Here is a 14096-nt window from a genome sequence, read left to right on the forward strand (position 1 = left end):
ATAACTTTTAGTATATACAGTAAAATGACTATTTTACCCTTCTTTAACAGAAAAAATTAACAAAAATTTGGTCATACATAAGAGTTTGAGTTTTTCATCTTCCGTAGGTATGGGTTTAAGATTGGCTAAAATTTGGATGGGAAATAGTTATGTTCCCTTATATTTATTAGATGAACAAATCTAAAATATAATAACTAAACCCATAATTATTACACCAGATAAATTAAAATTTTGTAAACATAACAAATTCAAACCTAAACCTTTACTTTAGATTCGAACTAAACTTATTTGAATTCAAAAACAAACTAAACTTAAATCAAACTAGTTCAAAACAAACTCAACTCAAGCTAGCTAATTCAAACTCAAATATGAGAGTTAAATATTTTTAAACTTGAATTCAAACTTAAGTCTTAAAATGTTCAATTCATCAAACTTACAAAACCCAAAAATTCTAAATATAAACTTATTAAATCAATATCTTTTTGACTAACAAATTTAAAAAATACACCATTTCATTGGTTTTTAGTTCAATTACTTTATCAGAACCAAATTCAATCTCGAACCGAACTCAAATTTGAGTCGAGATCAACGAGCTCCATCTTAACTCTACTCAAGTCAAACTAAGCTCAATCTTAAGCTAGGTTGAGTTTCACTTGAGTCAAATGAAGCCTTCCTCATACCCGGGATTTCATTAAAATAATCAAATTTCATCTACCACAAAACGCACAGAAAGATTTCTTGAAGTATTTTTCTTTACATTTCTGACATAATTTCACTATCAATCTCAGCTTTTTTTTCAAAGATATAACAAAATTAATCTTCTACTTGCGGTTGCGGTAAACTACTGATTTGTATGGACAATAAACGGCCAATCTTTGTCACTCATCAGTCTCTGCTAAGGAATTTCGACCGCTTGACCGGTGACAACAGAGAAGACAGTGGAAGCTCTGCCGGACTACATGGTGATGACAGAGACGACGATGGTTCGGAAGTCGATGCATCATCGGCAGGAGGCTGTGAGTATGATAGTGAAGTTGGAGAGGAGGAGGAGGAGGATGAGGGCTTATCATCATCCTCTTCCCTCTGCTTCGTTGGAGAGGAGGAGGAGGAGGATGAGAGCTTATCATCATCCTCTTCCCTCTGCTTCGTTGGAGAGGAGGAGGATGAGAGCTTATCATCATCCTCTTCCCTCTGCTTCGTTGGAAAGGAGGAGGAGGATGAGGGCTTATCATCATCCTCCTCCCTCTGCTTCCTCTTCTGATGTCTTCTCTTAGAATTTTCCTCCAATTCCCCTTTAATTATAAATTCTTTTAGCCTTCTAACATCTGATAGTTTTACAGGCTTCACTATGTACTCCTCAGCCCCTTCTTCCAAGCACCTGATTTACAGTAAAACAAAGGAAAGTTGTTCATAAGATTGCTGTAAAAACATTGTTTCAGAAACAATATCTTCAAACTGATTTTTTGGGTATTTAATTCTGAAACAAGATTATGAATATGATTAACATATAATAAACAAGATTTTGATTCTAAACATTCAAAATTTTGCCTTCAAAATATTAAGATTCGAATCCTTCCCTCAATTCTAAATTAGACAGTGGTTCCAACCAACACCAAAACACCATGTGCAGGCTTTTATAATAAGTGTAAAAGAACCCACAAGATATTATGAGTCTAAAACCAGGCTGGAAATTCTGATTAATTGAACAGATTTAAGATCAGAATAATTTCATAGGCAGATGATGTTCAATACAAATCAAATAATGGCTAACTATTGAATCATGTCAGAAGATCCCCTGGATTTTTCTGGGTCCATGATTGATTTGCAATCAAAATGCATTCACAAATTTGTTGTCTCTGTAAGAAATTTTCAAATGAAAGGGGATTATACCTGTCAATACGAGTGAGTATGTTCTCAGATGACATTATCACAACTGGGATTTCTCTGAAAGCTGATGATTCCTGCTCAAATGTACAGTAAATGACAGATCAGTATAGAAGGTTTTGAAATAAATCTTGGCATAAAAATGCAGTGGCCTTGTAAAATGCCTGGTGAAAGAAGAGGAAAAGGCCTAAAGGGCTCACTTTGATCTTTTTGAGCAGTTCATAGCCAGTCATCCCAGGCATGGAGTAGTCTGTCATTATAAGATTCACTTTCAGAGCCTGGATCCAAAGCCATCAATCAACAAAATATCATTAGGAAGAACCAAAAAATAAAAACTTTTGTACTGTTCCATTTTCTCATCAACCAAGCACAAAAAGTAGCAATTTGAAGACATATTAGCTTACATCAAAATCAACAGAGCTCTTCCTTCCATCCAATCCCAGATATTGCAGAGCTCTTATTCCACTTTCCACGGTCGTCACTGCAAGAGTCCAAGTTCAATCAGCTTCTTCAAAGCATTTTTCATCTTTCACCACCCATAAAACCAAATAAACAAAAACACATACCTTTACAAGCCGACACCTTGAGCAATCGTTCAATCACCTTACGATCAACATAACTGTCATCAACAGCAAGGACATGCAACTCCTCATCAGACGGTGTACCGTAAGCCTCTCTAGCCGTTGCCATTTCCAATCCTCAAATCCAAAAAGAATCTCCTTATGCAGGAGCCGTTGGTGGGTTTTCTTTAAAAACTTGTCAATGTTCAAAGAAAGAACATAACAAGAGACCCTGCACCTTGTGCTTTAACTTTATAAATAAGGCAAGCAAGGAAGGGAGGGAAGGAGAAAGAGAAGGAAAGAGATAAAAAAGCAAGAGATTCTGAGGATCCAAATATCGTAAGATCTTTAGCAAATCTTTCTTTTTAAGAAGTAGCAGTTGGGATGAGCATTGTTTAGCCACTTGTTATTATTTGTCGTGTCAAATTACTAAATTTTCTCGGGAAATATTTGTAGGACCAACCTGTGTCAGGGAGAAGACAAAACGTATATATTATAGCCTGTGTGCTGAGTCGAGGATTTTGACTCCTGGGCTCTTCTTAGATTTCCTCAAGATCTCAACTTTCTCCACTCGTCTTCACTTTGACCGGCATTCTGTGACCCACACAGCAGATAAACCTCCCTCCACCTCCACTCTCTTCTTCAATCATCAAAGTTAATCAGGATTTTATTATATTCTATATATATAATGAATAAATCTAGAATTTCAAAACCTCATTGTTATTATCCATTAATCTGAATTTACATCTGATATGCTCAGATTAATTTTCATTTATCCCAAAATCAAAATATTAATAATGATAATACAATTTTAAAAATAACTATTTTTCATCCATGGGTGTTTGGGTCCACCTCATCAAATATTAAAAATTTATATTTTATAATTAACATTAAAATATTAGATAATTTGGTTTAAGATAAATAAATATTACAGTAATATTTTATTATTTATAGTAATATAATAAATAAAAATAATAATATATATATATATTTTATACATAATTTGAATATATAAATGATACATTATTATATAATTATATATTATTTTATCTTTAATTTAAAATTATCTAATCATATAATGATACATTATTTATGTATTTAAATTATATATAAAAAATATATATGTATGGTTTTATTAAACGAATAATATATGAAGTAATCTGATTTATACCTTTTTTATTTTTAATCAATATAATAAAAAAATAAAAAATTTTAAAATAATTATATCAATAATTTTAAGATATATAAGTAAAATAATCTTTTAATAATATTTAAAATTATATCTAATTAAATATAATAATTATTTTTATTTATAATTTTTATTAAATATAATAATAATTTAAATAATTTATTTTATATTATTTTTTATTTTTTATAATAAAATATTACCCAATCCATTCCTACTAAAGTAAAGCAACCAGATATCTTACCGAAGATATCACTTTTTTCTATTTTTTCTAATTACTAACAATAAATCTGAAATATTAAAGGCATACAAAATAATCTAATAATCAAAATTCTGAAAAATTGATTTAAATATCAATTTAAAAATATAAAAAAATTAATTTTTTAATTTAATTATCGATTTATCTAATTTTTAAAATCAAATAATCGAATTAAATTGATTTTAAAAAAATTAGAAAAAATAAAAAATATGATAATTTTTTAACATTCTATTCGAAAACCAATTAATTGATATTTTTAAAGTTTTTAAAATCAATTAATCTGTAAATTAATTCAATTTTAATTCATAATTTTTTTGAATTAAAAATTTAATTCCATTCAAAAAAAAAAAAAAGCCTTAATCACCCTGCATAATATGAACAGCCTGAAATAACTTTGAACATAAAGTAGAACTTTCGCAGCGAAAACGAGAAAAAGAAACACGGTTTGACCAAAGGTCAAGAGCCAGATGTCAAATATATTAATAAGAAACGTGGCATTATGAAAATTAGGTGAAAACGGTAAGAGTGGGCCGCAACGGCGGCGGCAAAAGGGAAAAGCGGCCCTCGGATTGGCTGTGACTGTGAATAGATAATAATTTAATTGATTGAAGTGGGTTGGGTTCTTTCTTTGATTCTTCAGATCTTGATTGCTCACTCTCATGATCTGCCTTTTGGGTTTAAAATTTTGGAGAGAATACGAATCTCTGATGGAGTGTAAAAGGGAAGAGATTTTGCTGTCCATCCATGGTGAATCCTCCTGAGGTGACCACTCAGAAGCCCCTTTACAAGGAGTTTCGATTTTGGTGATTCATTTTTCTTATTTTTTTAACCTAAATTGGACCACCAACCCAACTGGGATCTCCCTAATATCAACATTGGTTCTGAAGAATTAGTTTGAATTTAAAAAAAAAAAAAGGACTATAAAGTGTATAAAGTTAAGAATTCTTTTAATAATATTTTAAAATTAATATTTTTATTTATACAATATAATAATTATATAATCCATGATTAAATTAAAATTTTATCTATTTGCTAGAAAAAAAAAAATATATATATACATAGGAAATTGCTTGCCTTGCCACATTAGGGATAACTCAGAGTCTTCTAAATATAAACATTGGGTCTAAAAAACAGTTTGAATAGTTAAAAAAAATAATTTATAAACCCATATATAAGGTAATATAAATTTGGTTTTTCTGATAATATTTTAAGATTAAATTTTAATTTATTTAATTAGTGATTATAAAATCACTAATTAAATCTAAAATTTTATCTGTTCAAAAAGATTAATTCAATCATGAAAAATAATCAAATTTAAATAAAATTTTTTGTTTAAAAAAATAAATAAATAAATAAACATTGGGAATTGCTTGGCTTGCCACATTAGGGATGACAATGCCTTGTACCACCAACCCAACTAGAATCTCCCAAATGTAAACATTGGGTCTAAAAAATAGTTTGAATGGTAAATTTTTTTTTTTTTTATAAATTTATATATAAAAATATATAAAGTCAACTCCTCTAACAATATTTTAATATCAAATATTAACTTATCTAAGTAGTGATTATAGAATTAGCCATTAAATGTAAAATTTTATTGATTCAATATGATTAATTCGATCATAAAAAATAATTTAATTCAGATGAGATTTTTTTGTTAAATAATAATAATAATAATAATAATAATAATAATAAATAACCATTGGGAATTGCTTGTCTTGCAACATTAGGGATGATAGTATCTTGTACCATAAACAATGTAACAAATCTCAAAATTCAAATCGCATATTACTAAAAATGCCTTCACGAATTGTATCCCACTTTTAATTATAAAAATATTAATTAGATTTTGCTATCCATAATGCAATATAGCTGTCGCTCATATTGCCCATTGCTTGTGGCAAATCCACAGCTTATGCCCAACCCATGCTCTGAGAGCTTGGATCTAAAGAATATTATAAGAAACTTCTCTTATATGGAAATTTCCGACCAACATAACATTTTTCCTGGAAACTTCTCTTTGTTCGAATTGATACAAACAATTATGCTTTGTAAATAGCTATAGTAACTGCAGTTAAAAACATCTTTAATTTATTCACCTATACCTAGAAATGTGGATATATTTTTTACTCTGCATCAACAAGAAGAATCTCATCAGATGGAGCATCTCCTGGACATCAAAGAGATAATTTTTCTATTATTTCTTTACCCAGAAGGTAAATTTTACTCATATTCTATTTTTTGAATGTAACTTCTTCTCTGGCTTTGACACCCCCAACAATCTGCTCTCCTTTATCTAGGGTTGCTTAATGGTTCCTCACAAAAAAAAAAAAAAAAATTGTTCCGGTTGTATACACCTGAAACGTAGGCCATGTTCACTCGAACATTTTGCTCGATGATGTCTCCCATATATATAGCAAGTTGGGGTATCATTCATTCTCTGATTCTTGTTGTTCGTGTTCTTGTATTGGAAATGTCTCTTGCCCTTGTCTAAATTGTTTGTGGTATGTGGTTCAACCTTTTACCATGAATTGCTTGATACCAATATAAATTTCTCCATCCTGTCTTAGGTTGTACTTGTCATTCCCAAAGCATATCTCACCAAAGCGTTGAATATGGTGGCATATTCTTTCATTAAGTTATTCCCTTGTTACATATTTATGAACTTTTCTGCCCTCAGGTATGTCATGTATGTTGTCTTGTACTCCCCATCGGACAGTCTCTTGAACTCAATCCAAGTCATCTTTGCCACCTCATAAGTCTCAATGATCGTCATCCACTGGACATTGACATCACCCTTGAGAAGGTAGTTGGATATCAGACCTTCTCTGAATTTGTCATATAGAAGAGGGACATAACAGTTTCTAATATGTCGAGCCACTCCCCGACTACTGTTAAATCACTAGGGCTTGAAAATCTAAAGGGTTGGTGCATACTAGACAAATAATAAACCCAACGTAACTGAGTTTGGCCGATAACTAGTGCCATCTCTCACTCTCCGGGCATCCCCTTTCGTACTACATTTATCAATGGTGTTACCCAACACATTTAAACTGTCTGGAGTGCCACTTTACTGTATTAATACCTCTTGAACTATATTTTTGGTATCGGTGGCATTTAGACCTTACTGCAAGGCTAGGGTAATTGTACCTAGATCTTGCGTCTCTAGTAGGTTAGTTGTCAGAGCATTTCTATTTAACCTCTTGGATTTTCTCATTTTAGTCCTATAAAACCCATATTCATTGTCTAATAAACATAACTTGCAAGTATAATTAAACTTTTACATACATTGGTAACCATGCGAGAGTGACCAATGTTGTATAAGAGACTTCAATAACTGAAAACTACAATAATCTATGTAAAGAATATTGGGGTCATCCATATCTTGCCTATATTTATATAGATTTTCAAATCAGATAATTGTTAGAATGATTATTAGACCTTAGTAAACAGTATTTCATCACTTAAAATTGATTTGACGTGATGTGTTCTTTGATTTATCCCTTTGACACGATATAAATGGGCGTGCACTTTCATGCATGATCGCTTAATAGTTTATTTTTATAAACTTTATTACTTAACTATTTTTCAAACTTACACTTAATCTCAATAACTTAAACTTAATATGAAAGACATAAATGATCTTGCTACGTATTTGTAGGTATTACATAACCTAGAAGAAGAAATCTACATGAAGCCTCCACATGGTTATAAACACTTTTCTAATAAAGTTTGTCATTTTTAAAGGCTCTCTTCATATTGAAACAATCACCATGAGCTTGGTTTGCAAAGTTCAACAATATTGTTACACAATATGGTTTTATTTTATGTCTATATGACTCTGTTTTCTTTATAAAACAGACTGATCAAAGTGTCATCATTCTTCTTCTTTATGTTGATAATATGATTATTATTGGAGGCAATATTGTAGGTATATCCAATCTTAAATATTTTTATGCCCAATTTGAGATGAAAGATTTCGACTCTTTTATTTACTTCTTAGGACTTGGTATTACATCTTACTCAAATGACTATTTCCTCTCCCAAGTTAAGAATGCTTTAGATCTCTCTTGTACTCCTACATTAGATGGTGGTATGTTTTCTACTCCACTAGATCTAAACATCAAGCTTAAAAAACTAGATGGAGAACCTTTTCTTGATCCCACATTGTATCATCAACTTGTTGATAGTCTAGCCAATTTGACAATCATTCAACTTGACCTTTCTTTTGTTGTCAGCCTAGTTAGTCAATTCATGTATATTCCACACATTGCTCATTATTTATTGTACTTTGAATCTTTTAATATGTTTGAGCTACAATATGTTATGGCCTTGAATTTTCATCAACATTTTCTTTTCATTTGTGTGTTTATTCTATGTTAATTGGGTTGGGGACCGTACTAAGCATAATTCTACTATTGATTATTGCAATTTTTTTGGAGATTCACTGATCTTCTAGTGTATTAGAAAGCAAAAGGTTGCTTCTTGCTCTAGTTTTGAATCAAATTACAAAGCTCTCACTAACACCACTTTTGAATTCATATGCCAACTTTTGAACTCGTATGCTCGTGAGGTTTCACACGATGGTAGTGCTTCACTTTATTGCAACAAAAGAGTGTCATAGGCATTGCTCAGAATAATGTCATCCATGAACATACCAAACACATTGAAATTGATTGTCACTACATTTGTAATCATATTTGAAAGAGTACTTTACATCTTAAGATTTGGATCACTAGATTAGATTGCTAACATTTTAATGGTCTTTCCAAAATGCACGATTTTGTCACCTTATTTCCAAACTCAATCTAGTTTCCATACTACCATTTCCAGTTTGAGGAGGATTAGTAAAGCTATAATTGTTAATTTGTTAATCTAATTTCCTTGTACACATTAGCTCATTGAGTCTCCTTGTTTGCATTATTTCATTTTCGTACATAGATTATACTCTTCATTATATATTCACATAACACATTACAATTGATATATACACAATATACCATTTTCTTTCAGTAATATTTGTCTATCCTTCTTACAAAAACAAACAAATACATATAAAAATAGTACATCAATGTTTTCTGCAGCACAGATTGCCAATATATGCTTGTCACTGTAACCAAACACATCTCAAGCGTTTCACAGTTAAATAATACCTCAAAACTGTGAACCAGAAGAGTCCCAGCTACTGCATAGGATTTTTAACTTGCACGTGTGATAGCTAAAAAATCAGGGAGGAAAGTGTACAACATCCATTGAAGCAAAACTTGATTGGGCTGCTCTCATTCCCCGGAGCATACTCTTTGCAGTTTCTTTCTCCTGCAATCATGCACAAAGGTAATATATAAAACACTTACGAGTTTTGACATTGTTACTATACATGATTTATATAAAATTGACCATTAATCTCTTTATAAACTATAAATTAGGAATATTAGCATAACTCACTGGACCAGTAAAATCCAGAAGTCTGGTACAATACACCTCTGCTTCTTCAAGCCTGTTATGGGCTCTGCAGTGAGTCGCAAGAAATAACAAAGCTTCAACAATATTTGGTCCTTCCCTCTCTTCAGCTTCCATCCTATCTAAATCCTTCTTGTAGTAAAATGCTGCTTCCTCATCACGCCCAAGTTCATGATGCAGCTTTGCAAGCTCGTTTAGGGCAATTGCTTCCCTGTCATTACAATTTGCAGCCCTTCTATAGCATTTTATAGCCTCTTCAAGCATGTGAAGCTGTTCAGTTTCATAACACCGAGCCATAGCAATCCACAATCGAGAATCGTTTGGCTGCAAAAATACAGATTTTCGAAAATAATGAAGAGCATATAAAGGCATATGCATCATCTCATAAGCTTGTCCTAACCCATACCAGGCTCGATAATCACAAGGATTTATATCTACAGCTCGTCTATAGGCATCAATGGCAGCTGGAGTGTTTTTCATCTCAACATATTCATGGCCCATCAGTGTCCAAGCTGACAAAAAATTTTTGTTCAATTTAAGTGCCCTCTGAAAATATACAACTGATTTCTCATGCTGCCCCTTTAAACTGTAGTAATTCCCAATTATGCAACAAGACTCAGGTCTGTATTTGTCAGTCATGAATACTCTGTGGGCAAGGTAACTTAAAGCAGAGAAGCACTCCTTTGCATATAGCACATTAGAATACATATCCATGTCTTCAACTCGATAGGGGTCATTCCTTAAAAGCTCTTCAAATATCACTTCAACTTGTTCAAATTCTCTCAGACTGTACTGTGCTTTTGCAATTTGAGCCTGTATGTAATTGCTGAAACTGAAAGTGCCCTGTAGATATTCATATTTCATTAAGGATTCATTGTGCATCCTAAGCTCTTGATAAGCACTGGCAAGAAAAAAGTCCTTCATCCAATGATTATTTAGATTAAGGCTGTTCAAGATGTCAACTGTAGTGCACAATGACTGCAGCTCTAACCAGGCACTCCAGTTCCAAGGATAGCTATTCACAGACTCCACTAAAACTGTACGGGCAAGATACTCACTGCCTTTATCTTTTAGTACCATACCATATAGATACAACCCAAAGGGATCAATCATTCCATTTTTGCGAAATGTAGATAACTCTCTCTCAAGGGAAACGAGTTCACAATTCACAGCATCACTTTTGCCCAATGGTCCCTCAAGTTCTATCATTTCTTCGTCCTTCCGCTTTTCTCCAGCCTTAGGAACCAAATAAAGTTAAAAAATATGTAATTATAGAACTCCTTAAATATAGCATAGCTTTACTTGATCACAGTTAATTTAAAAAATAATTGGACCACCAAATGCTCAGGCATTGCTGTGAGTGACAACATCGTGCATTATTGATGTACACATGTGAAAATTAATACAACACCATCAGAAGTAAATACCAATATGTAATTGCAATTTCTGATTCATTTAAGAAGTTAGCCTGTAATTCATAAACCAATTCATAGACATAATGAAAGTTCTCCCACATTGATGGTAACTATAACTTTGCAATATGTCCTCTTGATGTGAAAACTTTAAAAGCAAAATCAACCAAGTAATTTGAGGATTCACAAGAATGAGTGTATTTCAATCAAAATGGGTGGAAAACATGCAAAATGAGGCAACAGCAGGGAATGGGTATCCATACATCTATATAAGCGCATATGAATATACATTCCATGGGCAGATGTAATCCAACAGCATGGTATATAGAAACAAATATTGCAACCAAGGGAACCCTAGTTTTGATCCTGGATGATCAGCCGTGTGAAAATGAAATAAAAAAATTGCAGAAACAATATGAATGGCAAAACATGAGCAAGACATTGCAGAAACAGTATCAAGTGGCAAAACATGAGCAAGACAGTCAGTTAAATATTTTCTTTCCCACTAAACTCTCTGTCATGAAAATTTTCAAATACTGCACAATTTTGTAATCAAAACCGTGGATAAAAAAATAATAAGTGTCAGAATGAAACAAACCAGATAAAGAGCATAGCAGCGCAAAAACACCGATTTCTTTCCATTTTGATCACGGAGCACGTGAGCAGCCCTCCTATACTCCCTACAATCGAAGTATGACTTTGCCAGAAGATAAAAATCACCATCCACCACCTCATCTTCCTCCATTACCGGAGTGGAGACGTAAGAAACACCTGCAAACGGCGTTGAAGTAATCTCATTGGTGCGGAACCTTCGACGAATGCTTGAGCTTCCACGCTGGAATCTAGTGTTTGAGGGTGTATACTTGGTTGGGTCTTGTTCTATTCCAACTAATTGTTCTGCTGCCCTGCATATCCAAACCCATTAATTAAAAAATTAGCCAATTAGCATCTTGAAATTATCATTTCGTAGCTTATAGAAAGAAGAATCGAGGGGTAATTGGTTTCAAGGTAATAAATGAGAAGAATTAGATAATTGGGGCTTAGGGTTTTAGTACCATTTGGAGGCGGAGTAAAGGCATCGATCACTGAGTTGACTAATGGCCGTGCGGAGCTCGTTTCGGCAGCTCTCTTTGAAACTCATGGATCTGCTTGACTAGGTCACGGCGGGCTCATGGAGCGGGTGTAATGTGAGTGATGGTGGTGCTTGCTTGCTTCTCTCCGCGCCCTGATTTTTGAAATGAAATGGTTGAGCGGATGCTCCGGTGGACTAAACTACAAAGAACGATGGAAATATTTTGAAATTTAAACATTACCTTCAATAATTTATCGACTTTCTTTTGAAATTTAAATTTAAATTTGGTGGTTAAAAATAATGATTTTAGAATTTGATTGGAGTGACATGATCTAATTGATGATCAGTTTAGTTGGCCGATAATTAAATTAGTTGACTAATCAAAAATAATTTTAATAAAAATTTTATATAATTTATAATTAAATATATAATTTAACTTTTTTAACATTAAAATACGTTTAATCTAATAGTATATATATTCTCATATGATAAATAAAATTTTAGTTCGAGTTTTCATAGTAAATTTAAAAAAAAATATTTATATTGCCTAAGTTAAACTCGATTTTATATATATTTTAATTGGTTTAATTAATGATTAACGATTCAACTAATCAGATCGGCTAACTTAATATAATTTTTAAACCCGTAATTGAAAGTAGGAAGCAAAACATACCAAAATATAACCAATAATTGATTTCCAAAATTTAAATAGTAATGTCATAAATTTTATTTATTTTATATTTTTATAATAAGATAAAACAACAAAAATGTGTTTTTTTTAGGGGACATGTTGCCAACATCACTACCACCTCTTGCAAAACATGTCACGTGCTAGTAAGGAGTGAATTAGTTGAAGTCTTTCCATATAAAGGTCTTAGAATCGATTTCTTGTTGAAAATAAGGGTATAATCAAATTGAGTAGTATTTGACTCAAATTGATTTGATTATTTTAAAAGAGAGCTCGAGCTCGTTGAGTTGGTAATATATCAGTTTGAGTTTGAGCTTTTAACAAGAATGAATGATTTGAATTCGACTTAAACCTTTAATTTCCAAAATATCATATATAAACTCTATATAACTTATATATTTCTAAATTACCTATTATATTAAAAGTCAAAAAACAATATTTCGCATGTGTAAATGTAAGATTTAAAACTATTATATTTTTCTTGAGCTAACTAGTATAACACTCGAACTCAGCTAGAGAGTCAAGCTCGGGTCGAGACAATCTAAGTCATGAGCGACTCGATGCATTTACAGCCCTTGTTGGAAGATTGATTCAAAGCCATTAAGCCTAGAAAAGGTTATGAAAATGATAGTCTAAAGAGGGAGTAATAGTCATTCCATACTAATTAAATGACCTGTGAAATATGATAAAAGTGATTGGGTTTTGTCTCTTTGCTTGTTGAGGATTTGCTTAAACAAAATTCAAAACAAAAATTATTATGGCTTATTGAACTCCCCGATGACACTAAATGTCCTCCCACTCCTCACACATTTGTCATTCTTAGGTTTTGTTGTCAGTATGATTACATCTTATACCTATGTCTGTTAATCACTCATCATCATGATATGATATGACATCCCTTTTTAGATGCAAACTCTATGAAGAGAATACGAATTTGAAGATACTTTCACACGCAATAATGCAACAAAAATTCAATTTCAATAATAAATGAGCATGACATTCATTTTATAAAAATATGTGCAAAATGTGTTTCATATAATTAAAACAAATCTAAACATCACCTATACATGAAAGTATCTCAAAATTCAAGAAGTCGATAAATGTGCACAAATAAATACGTTATCCCTATATACATAAACAAAAATGACAAATATATCCTTCCTCACGCATCTGAGGCTAACTTACCTGTTATTTTCTTGTTGCCTTACTAGCTCATCTTCTGATTGCAAAACAATTTAAAGAACACATGAGTGTGAAAATACTCAATAAGTAGCTGACATATTAGATATCACATCATGCACAAATCATATACTTATTCTTAGCATTCCATATAAAACATTGTGTAGAACTAGCACATAACAATTGCCATTAAGGTTTCCCATTCATCCCTTCTCTCTATGACATTACATATTTATTTCTAAATTGATATTCTTCGACATTACATATATGTCCAATCTTGCAGAACTTTAACATCCTAGATGACTAGTTTTCAAATTTCTTTAGTATCTTAATGATACATATTCTTATCTCTTTAACATCTCAAATGTTTTGTGAAAATATGTCACTTCTAATTTA

At 31.9% G+C, this 14096-nt stretch overlaps 2 protein-coding genes across 4 annotated transcripts; both read right to left on the minus strand.

The window, feature by feature from the left end:
* Nucleotides 1–653: 653 nt before the first annotated feature.
* Nucleotides 654–2861, minus strand: LOC123203891 (two-component response regulator ARR5-like). 2 transcript variants are annotated; one of them, XM_044620361.1, is made up of 6 exons: nucleotides 2451–2861; nucleotides 2289–2365; nucleotides 2085–2162; nucleotides 1891–1961; nucleotides 1111–1378; nucleotides 654–1056 (listed from the first exon to the last, which is right to left on the minus strand). In XM_044620361.1, the coding sequence occupies exons 1-6, from the start codon at nucleotides 2572–2574 to the stop codon at nucleotides 886–888; spliced, it is 789 nt and encodes a 262-aa protein (XP_044476296.1). In that variant the 5' UTR covers nucleotides 2575–2861; the 3' UTR covers nucleotides 654–885. The 2 variants fall into 2 exon arrangements, with proteins under 2 accessions (XP_044476296.1, XP_044476295.1); XM_044620360.1 differs by having other exon boundaries at nucleotides 654–1378; nucleotides 2451–2858.
* Nucleotides 2862–8875: 6014 nt separating this feature from the next.
* On the minus strand, nucleotides 8876–12082 carry LOC123204951 (anaphase-promoting complex subunit 8-like). Of its 2 annotated transcripts, none has more exons than XM_044621775.1 (4): nucleotides 11817–12082; nucleotides 11360–11666; nucleotides 9371–10585; nucleotides 8876–9205 (listed from the first exon to the last, which is right to left on the minus strand). In XM_044621775.1, the coding sequence occupies exons 1-4, from the start codon at nucleotides 11900–11902 to the stop codon at nucleotides 9116–9118; spliced, it is 1698 nt and encodes a 565-aa protein (XP_044477710.1). In that variant the 5' UTR covers nucleotides 11903–12082; the 3' UTR covers nucleotides 8876–9115. The 2 variants fall into 2 exon arrangements, with proteins under 2 accessions (XP_044477710.1, XP_044477709.1); XM_044621774.1 differs by having other exon boundaries at nucleotides 9335–10585; nucleotides 11817–12078.
* Nucleotides 12083–14096: the final 2014 nt, after the last annotated feature.

The sequence above is a fragment of the Mangifera indica genome, chromosome 20, assembly GCF_011075055.1.
Source record: "Mangifera indica cultivar Alphonso chromosome 20, CATAS_Mindica_2.1, whole genome shotgun sequence".
NCBI classification, from domain to species: Eukaryota; Viridiplantae; Streptophyta; class Magnoliopsida; order Sapindales; family Anacardiaceae; genus Mangifera; species Mangifera indica.

Bases quoted from the DNA above. Each gene is read 5' to 3' on its own strand.
- LOC123204951 (XM_044621774.1), bottom strand. From the start codon at position 11,902: ATGAGTTTCAAAGAGAGCTGCCGAAACGAGCTCCGCACGGCCATTAGT. The intron at 10,586-11,359 runs GTTTGTTTCATT...TTGGTTCCTAAG, and splicing joins GCTGCTATGCTCTTTATCTG to GCTGGAGAAAAGCGGAAGGA. The intron at 9,206-9,334 runs GTGAGTTATGCT...GCATGATTGCAG, and splicing joins TTCTGGATTTTACTGGTCCA to GAGAAAGAAACTGCAAAGAG.
- LOC123203891 (XM_044620360.1), bottom strand. From the start codon at position 2,574: ATGGCAACGGCTAGAGAGGCTTACGGTACACCGTCTGATGAGGAGTTG. The intron at 1,962-2,084 runs GTGAGCCCTTTA...ACATTTGAGCAG, and splicing joins AACTGCTCAAAAAGATCAAA to GAATCATCAGCTTTCAGAGA. The intron at 1,379-1,890 runs GTATAATCCCCT...ACTGTAAATCAG, and splicing joins ATACTCACTCGTATTGACAG to GTGCTTGGAAGAAGGGGCTG.